This window comes from Rissa tridactyla, chromosome 6 (assembly GCF_028500815.1).
Source record: "Rissa tridactyla isolate bRisTri1 chromosome 6, bRisTri1.patW.cur.20221130, whole genome shotgun sequence".
In the NCBI taxonomy this organism is placed as follows: domain Eukaryota; kingdom Metazoa; phylum Chordata; class Aves; order Charadriiformes; family Laridae; genus Rissa; species Rissa tridactyla.
Window position 1 is genome coordinate 56,565,206 of NC_071471.1, and position 14,638 is coordinate 56,579,843.

At 37.7% G+C, this 14,638-nt stretch overlaps 1 protein-coding gene across 1 annotated transcript in view; it reads right to left on the minus strand.

The window, feature by feature from the left end:
• The window catches only part of KNDC1 (kinase non-catalytic C-lobe domain containing 1), a 62,846-nt gene that overhangs the window by 44,868 nt on the left and 3,340 nt on the right, over positions 1-14,638 (minus strand). The window contains exons 2-3 of the mRNA XM_054206375.1: positions 13,045-13,243; positions 9,790-9,848 (exon numbers count right to left, since the gene is read on the minus strand). Coding sequence (XP_054062350.1) covers positions 9,790-9,848; positions 13,045-13,243 — 258 coding nt within the window. The remainder of the gene's footprint in view (positions 1-9,789; positions 9,849-13,044; positions 13,244-14,638) is intronic.

Sequence of the window (14,638 nt, forward strand, 5' to 3'; positions counted from 1 at the left end):
TTTTTAAACTCCCTTTGAAATTGAGTTTCATGTGTCACAACTCTCCTTATGATTTATCAGCCATTAACCTCCTTACTTTTAAGTTACCTGCCATAGGTAATTCATTTATCACTTAATTAAACTAACACAATTTATTCCCTGTAGGCACGGAAAAATGAAACCTGGGAAACAGTGATATGCATGCTGGCAGACTAGCTCTGTCTTCTCTCAACTGTGTAAGTTTTTCATTGTATGGCAAATATGATGTCATTTGTAGTTACTGAAGTTTTTTAATTATTATTATTTTTTTTAAAGTAGTATATTCTTTTTATTCTAAACTTAAGAGAAGGTGCCTACTGGTAAAGTCTGTCCCTTTAAGCAGAGTAATGCATTCGCACAATCCTGTGTTTGGGGATGCTTATTCCACATTTTGGAGCTAAAGAAGTGAAGAGCTACACTTCCAGTTAAGAACACTGGGCCAACAAACTCAACTAGCATTCCAGTTCCTTTACCATGCCATGAATCAATGACATCAGGACTCCAATATGTAAAATATTTGTTACTGTACAGTAACCAGTTCAGTCTTCTTGAAGTAATAATCTATGTAGATTTTTTCCTTTTTTTTTTTTTTTTTTTTTTACAAGGAACATACATATGCAAATGTAAAAAGCTGGCCAAACACTTCTGAACTTAGCCCACTGCATAATATCTTGTTAAGACTACGTTCAAAACACCAGTTTTCACAGAACAGCTGTAGGTGAACGAAATAGCAAAAGAGCAGGTAGCTCTCATTGTATGTATCAGGAATGTAAACAAAGGAGGGTAAACAGGAAGGATTTGGGTTTTCCCTCTACCGCAGCAGAAGGATGGTTGGGGGCTGGTTTAGATTTGAATTTTTTTGTTTTATTGTTTCATAGGGGAATGATTTCCACAGAAGAAAACCTTGCTCCTTTTTCTATATTCAGGCATAGAACTTATGTATAATGTGATAGGACTTGAACTATATAGGCCACAAACAAAAGAAAAAACTTGCAAGGAAAGTGTAACATACATATTTCATTCATGTGCTTCTTCAAAAATGGATTAGATCAGCATCCCTAAGTAAAAAGGCAATACCTGTTGCCATCACAATTGAGAGAAAGAAGGTGGGTTGTTTTGGTTGGTTTTTTTTTTTTTTTAAATAAAAAAAAACCCCAAACCTTTGTGAAAGGACTCAAAAGTTCAGGAATCCTTGAGTATGTATATACTAACAGGTTTATACCTGTTCAGTGTGCAAACACGGCATAACCAGCTGGTCAAAAGAGGGGATTATCCTGCTATATTCAGCACTGGTACGGCCTCACCTCACATACTATGTGCAGTTCTGGGCCTTACAATTTAAGAAGGATGTGAGAATCCTTGAATGCACACAGAGGAGGGCAACAAAGTTGGTGAAAGGGCTGGAAGGAATGCCCTGCGAGGAGCAGCTAAGAACTTTGGGCTTGTCTAGTTTGGAGAAAAGGAGGCTGAGGGGCAACCTCATTGCTCTCTACAGCTTCTTGAGGAAGGAAAGTGGAGAGGGACATGCTGAGCCCTTCTCCCTGGTATCCAGTGATAGGACACATGGGGATAGTTCAAAGCTGTGCCAGGGAAGGTTTAGACCGGACATTAGGAAGCATTTCTTTAGAGAAAGGGTGGGCAAACACTGGAACAGTCTTCCTAGAGAGGTGGTCAATGCCCCAAGCCTGTCAGTGTTTAAGAAGCATTTGGACAATGCCGTTAACAACACGCTTTAACTCTTGGTCAGCCCTGAATTGGTCAGGCAGTTGGACTAGATGATCACTGTAGGTCTGTTCCAACTGGAATAGTCTATTCTACTCTAAAACCTGCTCCAGAGGTCATCTAAGAAAGCTTAAGTCACTTGCAATGCATTTCCCAGGAGACATGATCCTTAGCTTCAAAAGCGTGTTCTCAATGTTCTTTGAAGCTTTTTTGAAATGCTGTAACTAAGGAGAATGATGTGTGAGTGACTACCATTTTGTCATAATCCTGAAGGCTCTGTTGACTAAATCTCAAGCAACCTAATAAGATAACTCTACGACCATCTAATTCACAGTGGAAACTGAACTAGTCTCAAAGTCTTATCTGGAGATTAGGCAGTTGTTCATTCTGCCATCTACTTTTAAATCAATCAATTCCTTAACCTTTCAAAAATAAGGTGGTATTTATGAATGTTATCATACACTGGTGAAATGGCTCTATTTTCAGCTCATGCAAACAGTAAAAATGAATTTTTAGCCCTTGTTCCAGGGAGTATAAAGTCTCCAGATCCAGTCTAGCAATGATCATGATCTTTTAGTAACCTGAATATTTGTATAAAACAGACATAAAATTAATGAATGAGAAATCTTTGATACCACGTAATGACAAGGAATAATTTTGCTGGAGGTCTTCATGTTGCCTTTAAGGGCTCAGGCTAACATTTCAAAAGCATTTTTGAACATTCTAAAGCGTAAATGATGGAAATAAGTGGAGAATGCAATAGAAAACCAAGTTCTGCCAGTATGATGGTGGGTCCACCCAAGAAATGAGTCTGAATGAGTAGCATCAGAAACTGAGAGTTGTACTAGGACTAAGGAAGACAACTTTATCCATAGCTGAGAAAGTATCAGTACTGATCAGAAGAGTTTATGTGGAAAAGGCTAGAGATCAAGAACTGATCCAAAACATTTGTGCATCTTTAATATTAAGGACCCTAGAGCTTTATGACACTGCACAAGCATAACAGGAGAAGACAATCTGTCCTCTTTTCCATAGATTTTTGCTCGTGACAGGAACTATCTGCAACTTTATCCAGCACACCTCCTCAGGCTTCTAAGAGTAAACTTTAACTACCACAAGAAACAACTGTTTTAAAACGGAACAGCAAGTTTTCTTTTCACTCCCAATCTTTCGCTCACAAACCCAAGAATCCTCGAATAAGCTGATTTGAAAAATGCTTTTGTACATCAGAGCATAATCTTCCTCAATCTTAAGGAAAATATATATCTTAGCTTTAATGATGCCTTCTTATAGGAACCTAATAGCCAAGTAAGGAAGAAACCTAAAATACTACATATTTTCATTGAGCAGGTTACCTGTACAGTCAGTCCTTTCTCTTCTGAGGACATTTTTCTGCTTAAGAGACAGACTATTCCTGATAAAAACAGAAATCAGTCTGAAAAGTTGTGTTTCAGATTTAGAGGTAAAACTGCAAAAATACTGGCAATACGCTCAAAAAGCCAGCTAGAAAAGACCACTATCACAACTTTGCAGGCCCAATTTCAGAACTAAGCAACAAGCTGTAGGTTTTTGAAGTAATCAAATTATAAACTTTAGGATATTCTATACATTAAAAAAAGAAAAAAAAAAGACTGCTGTAAAAAAAAAATCCTGTCAGCCTCATATTCTTCCTTTGGTTAGCTCTTTGTGTAAAGCAAATAAAGGCTGATAATTGCTCAGTACTGATTTCTGAGTGGAACCTCAATTGGGCCAATGATGTAAAAGCAAGAGCAGGAGGATTCCATTTCCTCTTCTATAGCACAGTAGAGGCATAGGTAACCAAATAAAAGTAATTTATTTTTGTCACTGAAGAAAGAGACAGCTTTAAATAACACTCAGAAGATAGAATGGTTTAGACTACAGGAGGAGATAAGTGACCATTTGCTGATGACAAGCCTTGCTGCTGTTTGACAGAATTAGTCTCAAGAGGAGGCTACATGAAATTAAGGGAAACAGAGCTCAAGAAAAAAAGGCACTAGGTGTTTCAAAAGACTTATTTCCCCCATCAGATAAAAACAAAACCAAAAACCCCTCTAGGGGAGCATGTAAAAAGTTTTCTTTTTTCCTCCTGCACCAAGAGCTAAAGAAAGAATAGAACAGTAGAGAGAATCTCACAGCATTCAAAGCTACTGCTTTAAAAGACCAGGGAAGTGGCAAAGGCAAGACTTCCTTTATACCTTCTGCTGTTTTGATTTGGGAGAAAGATGAAGGCTTTCATATTTAGAGAAGGACCAACAGCTGAGACCTGAGCTCTAGCTCAGTAATGATCAGCTATTGAGAAATACTGCAGCACCCAACTGTCAGCTCAGTTTTCTTCAGCAGGACCAACATATATATATATATACCCTGAACCTTTATTTCTGTATTAATTCCCTTCAACAGTAGGTTACATTTGGCATTTCAACCCATGCATTTTTATGCATATAAAATATTTGTATGTATATGGTATATATCAATCTAACTGCCTTGTCACATTTAATAGGAATAAGTCATATGAATATTAACTAGTTTAAAGAAAACAAACAACATAATCCATTTTAGCTTGTCTTTTCTATTGGCACAAAGGTATACCACTTTGCGTAGAAGTGTTCATTTTTAAGGTTGTTGAAACACTCTGATTTCTTTTTTTTTAATTAAATATAATATAAATCAACTATAACCCACTGAGAACTGCAATTCGACAGCTGTCACATTCTAGCAAAGGGACAGGCAGTGTTCAGCCTTTTCTGGTTCTGATTCTCTCCCAGGTGAGAGATCAGCATACCGCGCTCCTGCCACCAAAAAGCAAGACCAAGTTCTAGATGAGAAAACAGAGAGAATGTGAACTTCACTTTCTTCCCATTCTCTTTCCCATATTTCCCCCTTCTCTTCAAGGTAGTATTCAACTCTGTATCACTTTTTCAGTTCTTCTATTTCTGAAAGGTTTTAATCCTGTTACATATTGAGGATTCTGAACTACTGCATTTTATCACCTCTAAATAATGGAAGAGGTCATTAAGCAGAAGCATTATCCAGTTTGTTTTAGATAAAAAAAAAAAAGGCAGACGACAGAAAAGTCACTGATTTCTGTTACAGAGGTTCACTAGAACAAGCAAAATTGAATAGCCACATTATTAAAAGATTATAAATGGAAGTTCACACATGGCAGACATCAGTCCTTCATCTCACTGAAAGCTCATATCTTAGAAATGTGGGGTTCTACATCAATGAACCTCTGTGTCAGACTCAATGGCAGTTTTGTGATGCAGACAAATAGCTATTTGGAACTGGTTTGCAACAGCCAATGTTTTTAACCTGAGGCAAACTTGTATTGTAGTGATAGAAATAAGGCTATTAATGAACTCACCAATATTTAACCATTCTTATTGGGCTTCCCATTGGTCAAATTTCACAAGTCTAACACTGTACTGTCCGGGGCAAGAAAATGAAATAGGAACCATTTTCATTAGGAAAAGGTTAAAGCTCGTCCTATTTAGAGGAGGAAATCAGAACTCAGTATTATTTTATACTGAAGAGGAATTGTTTGATAAGCCCAGTATATATAGTCAACTAGACAAATTTTAAAAGAAGCCTCAAATCTGTAGTTTTGCATCTCAGTCTCTTAAATGTTTTTCTAGAAAAGAAAAAAATCACAGTCTATACAGGTCCCTACAGTAGCACACTAGTAAAACATTAGAAAATTAGAGGGTAGTCTTTAGACTCAAGATGCTTCTAACTGACTTCTAGCTCATGATTCACTGAAAACAAACGAAAGTGGTCAGTACTTGCTATAGCAAATACAGACACACCTTCCAGCTTAGAGGAGAAGCAGAAGGTGAGATCTTTCCATCAAAGGAGGGAAGTAATAGCTTCGGTCATCAGAAAGCTTCTACTGAGCACAGCCACATCACATACCTGCATATGCATTAAGAAAGTAAAAATGATAATAAGTGTACTGTATAGAAATTCACCTTTTCTTTGGAGTTACAGTATGAATCATAACTCTAAAGTTTCTCTCTTGTTTCCCTCTCTCTGTTTGCAGCACCCATCATTAACAGTGCAGTTACTAGGGCAAAATGGTAATAGAAGTCTGTAAGGAGATAGCAAATTTAGAGGAAAAAAATTAACATGAACAGATACTCAGGAGATTCTCTATTTTAGTCCAATGCTGTCCTAGAGACCAATGGCAACTGCTTCACTGCCTTTTTTGCCCTTGCACTGTGACAATGCTTACACCAGGAAGAGAAGGACATAACGGAGCTACCCAATTAAATGCTGCTCCAACCACTTAGCAACACAGTCATTTAAAGGTCTCTTGAGACCCTCAGAAACTGCATTCCTTCCTCTAACCCCACAGGTTGGAACTGTGACAGCACTAAAGAAGTCACCAATTGGAAAGCTCAGCCACACTTCACTGTTGGCACCAGAAGCCCCTTTTCACTGACACTTCCTTCTTAACGTCTTTCTCTCTAAAGAGTCTATTCTACACCCAACACTGAAGCTGACAACTAACTCCCTGAAGGGCTAGTTTTTACCTTCCTACTCTCAACAGTAACTGAAGTTGGTGGTGTTATTCCCACTTTACAAATGGAGAGCAGGTCAGAAAACAAGGCACAAGTTTGAAAGAAACCACATGAAATCAATTACTTTTCAGTCCTGTGCACTGTCATTTAGACGAAGCTTTAGATCTCTTGCTATTTGAAATTCCAACTAGAAACTGAATTTTTCAGTAGTGTCGTTTCAGACACCAGGACAGTAATGCATTTCAATTTGTTTCCTGTGTCTATTACCCTTGTGTGCTTGTGAGCACCAGCTAAGTTTAGTAACTAATTAGACTGGAGTCACAATTCCATTAGAGGTCTGGATCAGTAATTCACCAAGCAGGAAACAAAACATCTCTTGTTGAAGTAACTGTAGCTTTATTTGAGTGATTTTTTTAAAAGAATAGTTTAAAGAGGAAGAAGTCATCCAGTAGCTATACAAATCTCATTGTATACTTCCATTTTAGAAGCCACAAAATAGGTCATGCTCAAATCAAGAAAAACCTCTGAGCTTTGACACTGGAGTAACAGCTATCAAAGATCATCATGAACATAATTTGTAGTTCCAATACTATTTTTTTATTTATATTGAAATTGTATAGTTTAAATACAAACACTACTTTCCATTGTTCTCAAGAAAGCATACTAAGCAGCTGCAAAAACACTCCTTCAACAAAGAACAACTGAGTAGGGTCATTAGCAAGGAGGGCGCAAGCAATTTCATGCCTCTGTAAAAAGAGCAGCTTATTGGTATAGTACAAAGAATCTTATAATACTGAGAAAGCACAAGGGCCCAGGGTTTCCTCATAGAAATGTATATAAATCAGTGCTATTCTGCTATTGCATAATAGGAGGTCACTCCCCCACAATAGGAGGGGATAGACAAAAGTATCAATATCTTTGAAAAAGTGAAGAACGTGAAGGTTTAGCACCAAGAAGGAAACAGCTAGCTTGGAAAGATTGCAATATTATAAAACCCTTGTTACAAGTACATAACTGTCGGTCTTAGAAACTCCAAAAGCAAGCTAAGGTCAGCATGGAATCCCTGGTAGTATTTGATCTGGTACTAAAGTACTTAAAATTCAACCAAACTCTACAAACAGTAAGAGGTAAAGCTTTGAAAATTCATGAATACTCAGAATCCCATAGCTGTCTGACAAAATGCATATAAATCCCAGAGTAAAACAATACACGTCCACCTAAATGAAGGGGAGAGCCCTAGCTTTTCAGTCTTATGCATTGCCCTAGGATACTCAATGGGAAAGAGCTGAAGGAACCGGACAGTGTTGTAGCACTGCTCTCCCTGCTTTGCAAGGCTCCCCAACATGCTAGATAAAGAAACAGGAGCAATGGACAGAATTCAGGGTACCCAGCCCTTACCCTGCTTCACAACAGACAAGGCAGAGCACGTTGACTTCCTTCCACACAAATGTGTACCTTCATGTATCATCACCCGTCTTTGGGAAAAAAAAAAAAAAAAGTAAAAGGGTCAATGTTCAGACCCACTCCTGACCCAAACAGCTTTCACTGACTGTATAATTGTTGTCTGTGCTGTGCTTGGTATTAGGACTCACTGGGGCTTCACAGGCTTTTAACAGGCTTGCTGAAAGAGAAGAGTCAAATAATAAATCTGTACGCAGATGAATCCTACTAAGAGGGATACAACTGCCTTGTATATCAGACAGAACTAAAATTTCAGGTCACTTAGTATTGCCATGGTCTTCCCAAATCCCCATTTCACCTTGTCCCATCCCCTTGGTCTTTGAACATCTTTCAGTGTATTTATTTGCTATATGCATAAGAATTCAGCAACTCCTAGAGAAGGAGAAAGGATTGGGGGGAAATGCAAGTTTGCCAGAGAAGCAAATAATTCCACAAATGTTCGAAGTGTTTCTGTGTCAAGTCTTGGAAGCTTGTTAAGGGGCAAGGGATGGAGAACATAGAATCATAGGGTTGGAAGGGACCTCTGGAGATCATCTAGTCCAACCCCCCTGCCAGAGCAGGGTCACCCAGAGCAGGTTGCACAGGAACGCGTCCAGGTGGGTTTTGAATGTCTCCAGAGATGGAGACTCCACCACCTCTCTGGGCAGCCTGTTCCAGTGCTCTGCCACCCTCAAAGTAAAGAAGTTCCTCCTCACGTTTAGGTGGAACTTCCTATGCTCAAGTTTGTGCCTGTTACCTCTTGTCCTGTTGCCGGGCACCACTGAAAAGATCCTGGCCCCATCCTCCTGACATCCACCCTGTAAGTATTTATAAGTGTTGATAAGGTCCCCCCTCAGCTGTCTTTTTTCCAGACTGAAGAGACCCAAATCCCTCAGCCTTTCTTCATATTTATGTAAAATCTTAAGCCCAGCTTCAGAAGCAAAAACCAGTCACCTTTGGGTGACTTCGGGACTTGCTTCTCTCAACCATATCTGAATATAAACACTACTACAGTTGCCAAGTTTACATGCAACACTGGTCACCTCCTAACCACCCCCAAACAAAGACTCCCGAAAAACTAGCCTGGGGGCGTGTGTGTGTGTGAGCACAAAATCACTAAAGTTCTACTGGCCTATATAACTACATTAACAAAGCACAGCAACAGGGAGAAATGTTGCATCTCTAACCTTCAAAGACTGTACTACTTCATATTCTGTAATGCTACCCTTCCTGTCTTATCATTCTCATCTTTCGTGTAGTACTACACATTTCCAAGGTTCACTTACCCTTCCTCCCTTCCCCACCCACCCTGAGAAATATATAGAACTATAAACACGACTATGAAGGCTATAACTACAAAAGCAAAAGGTATTTGTATTGAACTATAGAGAAACAGAATATTTGTTTTAATACCTTGAATAGAACATGTTGCTAATTAAAGTATTTGAATTATCTAAGAATACATGCCAGAAAAAAACACTGTATTAAAAAAAGGATATTAAGCAAGCAGGCAGTCCTGCAGCATGAAATGAGATGGTTGACTTGGGAAGCTAATGAATTAGTATAAACAATTTAAATCTAATTTAATTTAACAATGTAGAGCATTTGTGCATTGCAGAGCAACAGATAGTCATTTGTTTCTTCATTAAATCAAAGATAAAACTGCTGATTACTCTTCCATGAATTATTTTATTGAAGAGGATGGCAAACAAATTTTATATTTAGTCATAAAAGTTCATGGCTAGTCCCCAAACAAGCAAGCCGTAACCAGTGAAGGATACCAGTGAACATAATATAGATCACCTGTGGTTTAGGGCAACACATTATTCAGCCAAAATAGATTCTCAAATTTTAACAGTTAGTGAACAAATGTTTATACAGAAGATGAATATAGCATTTTAAGTTTACTTTTTATTTCCACAAAACATATCTAAACAGCACAATTTACTATTAACAATCTTTAAATTTGTTAAAATTATACATTGAGAATGCTGAGCATTTGGTACTGACAGAAGTACTAAAATTATTAAACCCCCCCTCTATTTTACAGCTAAATAAATGAACTTGCCTCAAAAGTGTTACCGGTGATATCAAATTCTGGTGGAACAAAGGCACCCTCTGGATCATCTTTGAAAGAAAAGAAAACATGTCAGATTAGAAATTAGAAGTCTTGCTCGTTCAAAAAACAAACCAATATAATGATACACTCATATCTGATATGAAAGAAACTATGTATATAGCAGCATTTTGGTTCACTCATATGTAAAGTACAAGAAGATACCATACTTCTACCAAGAAACAAAACAGTCAAACACTCCTAAAGAAATATATTTACCATGCTTAAACACGTCGTGCTTTCAAACATTTATGTTTGGACCAAGTTATCACCTAAGCTGGTGTAGCTCAGCTGTGGTGTGCAGGTTTGATTTGACTGATGGGACATTTCCATTCACTATTTTCCACTGCAGACCTGAGGGATAAGGGTTCAAGCAGCAAAACCAACCTGAACAGCTATTTGCCTCTTCATCTACAGGCTAGCTTAGAACTTTGACCTTTCTGCTTAGTTTGTTGTAATTACGATAAAAGAGTTGAGGAAGCACGTTCCCCGGACATGTGCTGCTTAGCAGAGAACTGAGCTACTGCAGCAGACACTTCCGAGTGAGGAGCTGGAAGGAAAAAAGGAACATCTTAAGAGACACCAACGTTGCTGCTGCATCCAAGCGTACACGTAGGATCACACAGTACTCAAGTCATGTCAGCCCAGTAAAGAACACCAGGGGATTAAAAGAGTGCCCAACTGAAAACCCACTCTTCACGTACATACTCAATTCACCAAGTCTATCCTTCTATGGAGCCAATGGATGATTGAGATCATTTACAAACAAAGACTAAGCTTCCCTTTTCAACAGGGAGAAAAAAAAAAAAAGTATGCTTACAGGCATAGCATACTCACCCTAGCTTTAGCTCTAACAGAACTTTTGTGTGTGTATGTTAGAAGTGAAATACAAAGTTCTTTTATTGTGAAGATACCAAACTCAGTTGCATGGTAGAGAGGACTTTTTCGACGTATTCATATATTGCAGCTACCTGGCACGGCTGACTATCCAGATGCCACTAACTGATTTACAGTTCCTTACTATGTTCCCCATCCCACTTTCCCACTGAAAAAGAGGGGTACAAAACTAATTCCACATTCCCCCCACACCACATTTTTTCCTGATATTTGCGGGGGTGGGCGGATAGGGGGCAGAAGGGGAAGGGAACTAATGGACAGAAGATGTTTTGTCATCCCTCTCCTTGCCCCCAAACTGCTGCTGATTTTCATCTCCCCAGTATCTTTTCCCTTTCTTCCCATAGAACACTTTAAAGCCTGTAGAAGCATATAATTTTTTTATCACTAGTAAAGCTCACCGTATTCCTTTAATATAAGGTTTACAATGGAAATTTGTCTGATTTGAAGAGACAAGAAGATACCAGAGCCCTTGGCAGAACATCCTATTGAATGTTTGTCACTTTAGCACCACAGAACCTGCAGGAAGCAGAACTCGCTGCTAAAGCAGAAGCGATAGGCTGTTCGTTTTGTCTGACTGGCAAGCAAATCCAGAGGTTATAATTTTCTTCTGGAAGAAGAAATCCATGGGCAACAACTATAGGGAAGCAAAAAGGACAACTTCCCCAAGTGCCTACCTAACAAACTATATTTTAACCAAATAGCAACAAGATCTGAGGGAAAGGGGAAGAGAGAGTCAAAGACACAGCGGAGAGTGTGCATGCAGGAAACAGAACACATACATAACTTTTTGCATTCCCAGGAAAAAATGCAACTTTCTTTAAAGAGATCTAATGAAAAGTCTCTTCCTCAGAGACTAACATGACTTCAGGGAACAAAATCTTTGTACAATTTGCTTTGCCTGGGAATTTATTAACCCACATTTTAAGCACTTGAATATGGAAAATTCCTGGATCAATTGTTTGCCAGCTATTCAATTAGACTAAAATACTTAAGAAGAATTTTTTTTTCCCCAGCTGCAAGCAAAGATTTTAGCTGAGCAGCATTTTTCATCCACTAGATTTATTCTCTTCAACAAATCTTTCATATATTCTTACGAATACAAAGCCAGCTTTTTTTCCCTTTTTTTTCTTAAATTCAAGTTATGACAAGCTCCTTAAAATAAAGGAAATTGATTACACGTTATCCGATTAACATGGAACTAAAAGTTGACTCACACATTTGAAGAATTTAAGCATAAAAATACCACAACAATTATGAAGACACATTTTCATCTTTATTAATTACATATTATGCTGTTACCTGCTTACTTGAAATGCTATCTTTAATTCTAAAGAAGGCAACAAATATTCATTTGTTACAACGTTACCTTACCCCATCTTTTCTAAATACTGTCATCTAGATTTTGACTAAGAGAATAAACACTTATTCTGACATAGATTTAAAAATAAGTTAGATTAAAGAAAACATAACAAAAACCTGAACAGCGTGTATATGGACTAGAATGATTCTTCTAGTTGCAAACTGACATAATTTAAAAGGACTACAGAATAAGAGCTAGGGCTTATTTTGTGTTTTGTAATATCCCTAACAGGCTCAAGACAAAGACTCCTTAGATGGGTCATGTGAAAAAGGAACAGCAACAATAACATGCTTTTTTGTCTGTGCTGAAATCAGAAGTAATTTTTTAAGTTAAGCATCCTCCCATTCATCTGCTACAATACCTGAAGATCTTACATGCCACTACATACTCTTTTTTAGCATATTAAAATTCATTTCTCAGTCAGTCACCACACTTCCCAAGTCTAAAAATCATGACTCAAAAGAAATAAAAAATAATCCTTTATTCAAGGGAACGCTTTCCTTTCTAACAGTGAATATGCACTAGAATTGCTCCATTCTCTATGGACACAATCAGGATACATTGAATGTCAGATTTCTCTGAAATAGGACATTATCCATGAAATGAGAAGAACTGGAAGATACCAAGAACGTGCTTTACATATGTAGAGACTTGTGCACACAGATACACAAATGCATAACCTACAGTGTTCAAAACGGACATAAATTACATTCCCCTGGATAAGTCTTAAAATAACTAGGAAGAATCTTCTAAGCAAACTCACAAAAGTCTTTGCTCATCAATCACAAAACTCAGCATACGGACCTATACTCACCCATTCCTAAACAAGTTTCTGTTTTCTCTTTACTTTAATTACAAGTTTTGAGAATAGAACACAATGCTTTACTACAGTCTCTCACTATTACTTTCCAAAGTTCTAAAACAAATGGCCTGGAAACACAAATACTTACCGCTGAGCTGTTCCATGAAGCATACATTGCCATTGGTGTTAAAAGCCAAAGTGTCAGGAGTGATGCAGAGTGTCTGGAAGATTGCAGAATGGGCAATGCTCTTCAAAGAATGGCAACACTCCAGGCAAATTGCCCAAATATCTTGCTCAGTAAGACAGCTATCCCGCAGTGACAAAATATCAGCAAGGGACACATTCTCCTGCCAAGACATGAATTCATAAATTACCCTGGATTTCATGACACTACTTTGTGTATCATAGATTACATTTGACACAATTGGCTACAAGTAACGTTTCCAGCAAGTTCTCAGACTTTCTAGGACACTGATTAAGACCCCAAGAAACACCAAGTGCATGACTTTGCTCTTAACACAGCGTCTCTTAAGAAGCACAGTTAACCTGAACAAAGGTATCATAGTATGTCAACGTCAAAAAAAGACTTACTATGGGAGCTATGCAAGATACATAAACACTGCATCAAAGTTGGGGAAACAGACCATTTGGAGGTAAAAGCAGAGAGACTAAGTTAAAACATTTTGTTTAACCCATGTCTCCCTTAAGCTCTCCCAGGTGCCTTTGGGTAAACTATTTAAACATTCTCTTCACAGCAGTTTTCCCTACCATCTGTGATCTGGGAAAGAGTACCCTCTAAATTAGCCTGTTTTAAGAATGATGCTGTGGTGAAGTTTAGTGGTGTAGGCCATTTGATAAACACTCAAAAGCCAAACAAGCCATAGGAAAAGTGTTCTTATACTTTGACCTAAAACCAAACCCTTTGGTTGTCCTATGCTCCCCATTAGACCCAGAGCTCCCAGTGATCAAAATAGTTTATGGACTTTGTTTCTAAGTTACCATCCCAAAATATAAGTCAACTTCCTTTGACCCCATCGTTGCAGTGAGGCTACGAAGAATCCAGTTCCAAAAAAAATGTGGCTCTAACGTGGCTTTTCTGGCCAAGATGTTCAGATACACTGCTTTGTTCAAAGCAGCTAGACTTTTTACGTACATTTTTTAGAATACAAAACTAATACATTACCGATAGCTACAGAAGTAAAAAGTTTTCATGAACTTAAAGGCATGACAAAGAAAACCACACAACCAAAACACCAATTCCATCTGTAAGGAAAAATAAGCTAACAGAAAAATTGAAGTATCTACAGAAGTTACTTTGTATCAAAGCTATGCCACTATTAATTGCACATAATATTCTGTCATATATATGCAGTAATTAAGATGAAAGACTATACTTTTGAATGATATTAAATATACCTTGAACTGAAGATGTAGCTGCATATTACTTAGAATATAGAAAAAAAGAAAAGTATTTCATTGTCAGCAAAGCAGAATGTGAGATATTTTAAAGCTCAAAGAACTGCAGTGGTTTAAACTTTTAATCCCTTGGAAAATACAGTTATAACTTTCTTTACATACCTCCTTACTGGAGAACATTAATGATATTTGGATTACCATTTACAGAAGGGTTAACAGTTTGTTAACATGTTTTTCAGAGAATTAAATATTGTACTCCTAATATCCTTCAAACAAGGATTGCTTTAGTCTAAAAATTTATTTTGCTTTTTCTTCTAAAGTATAGC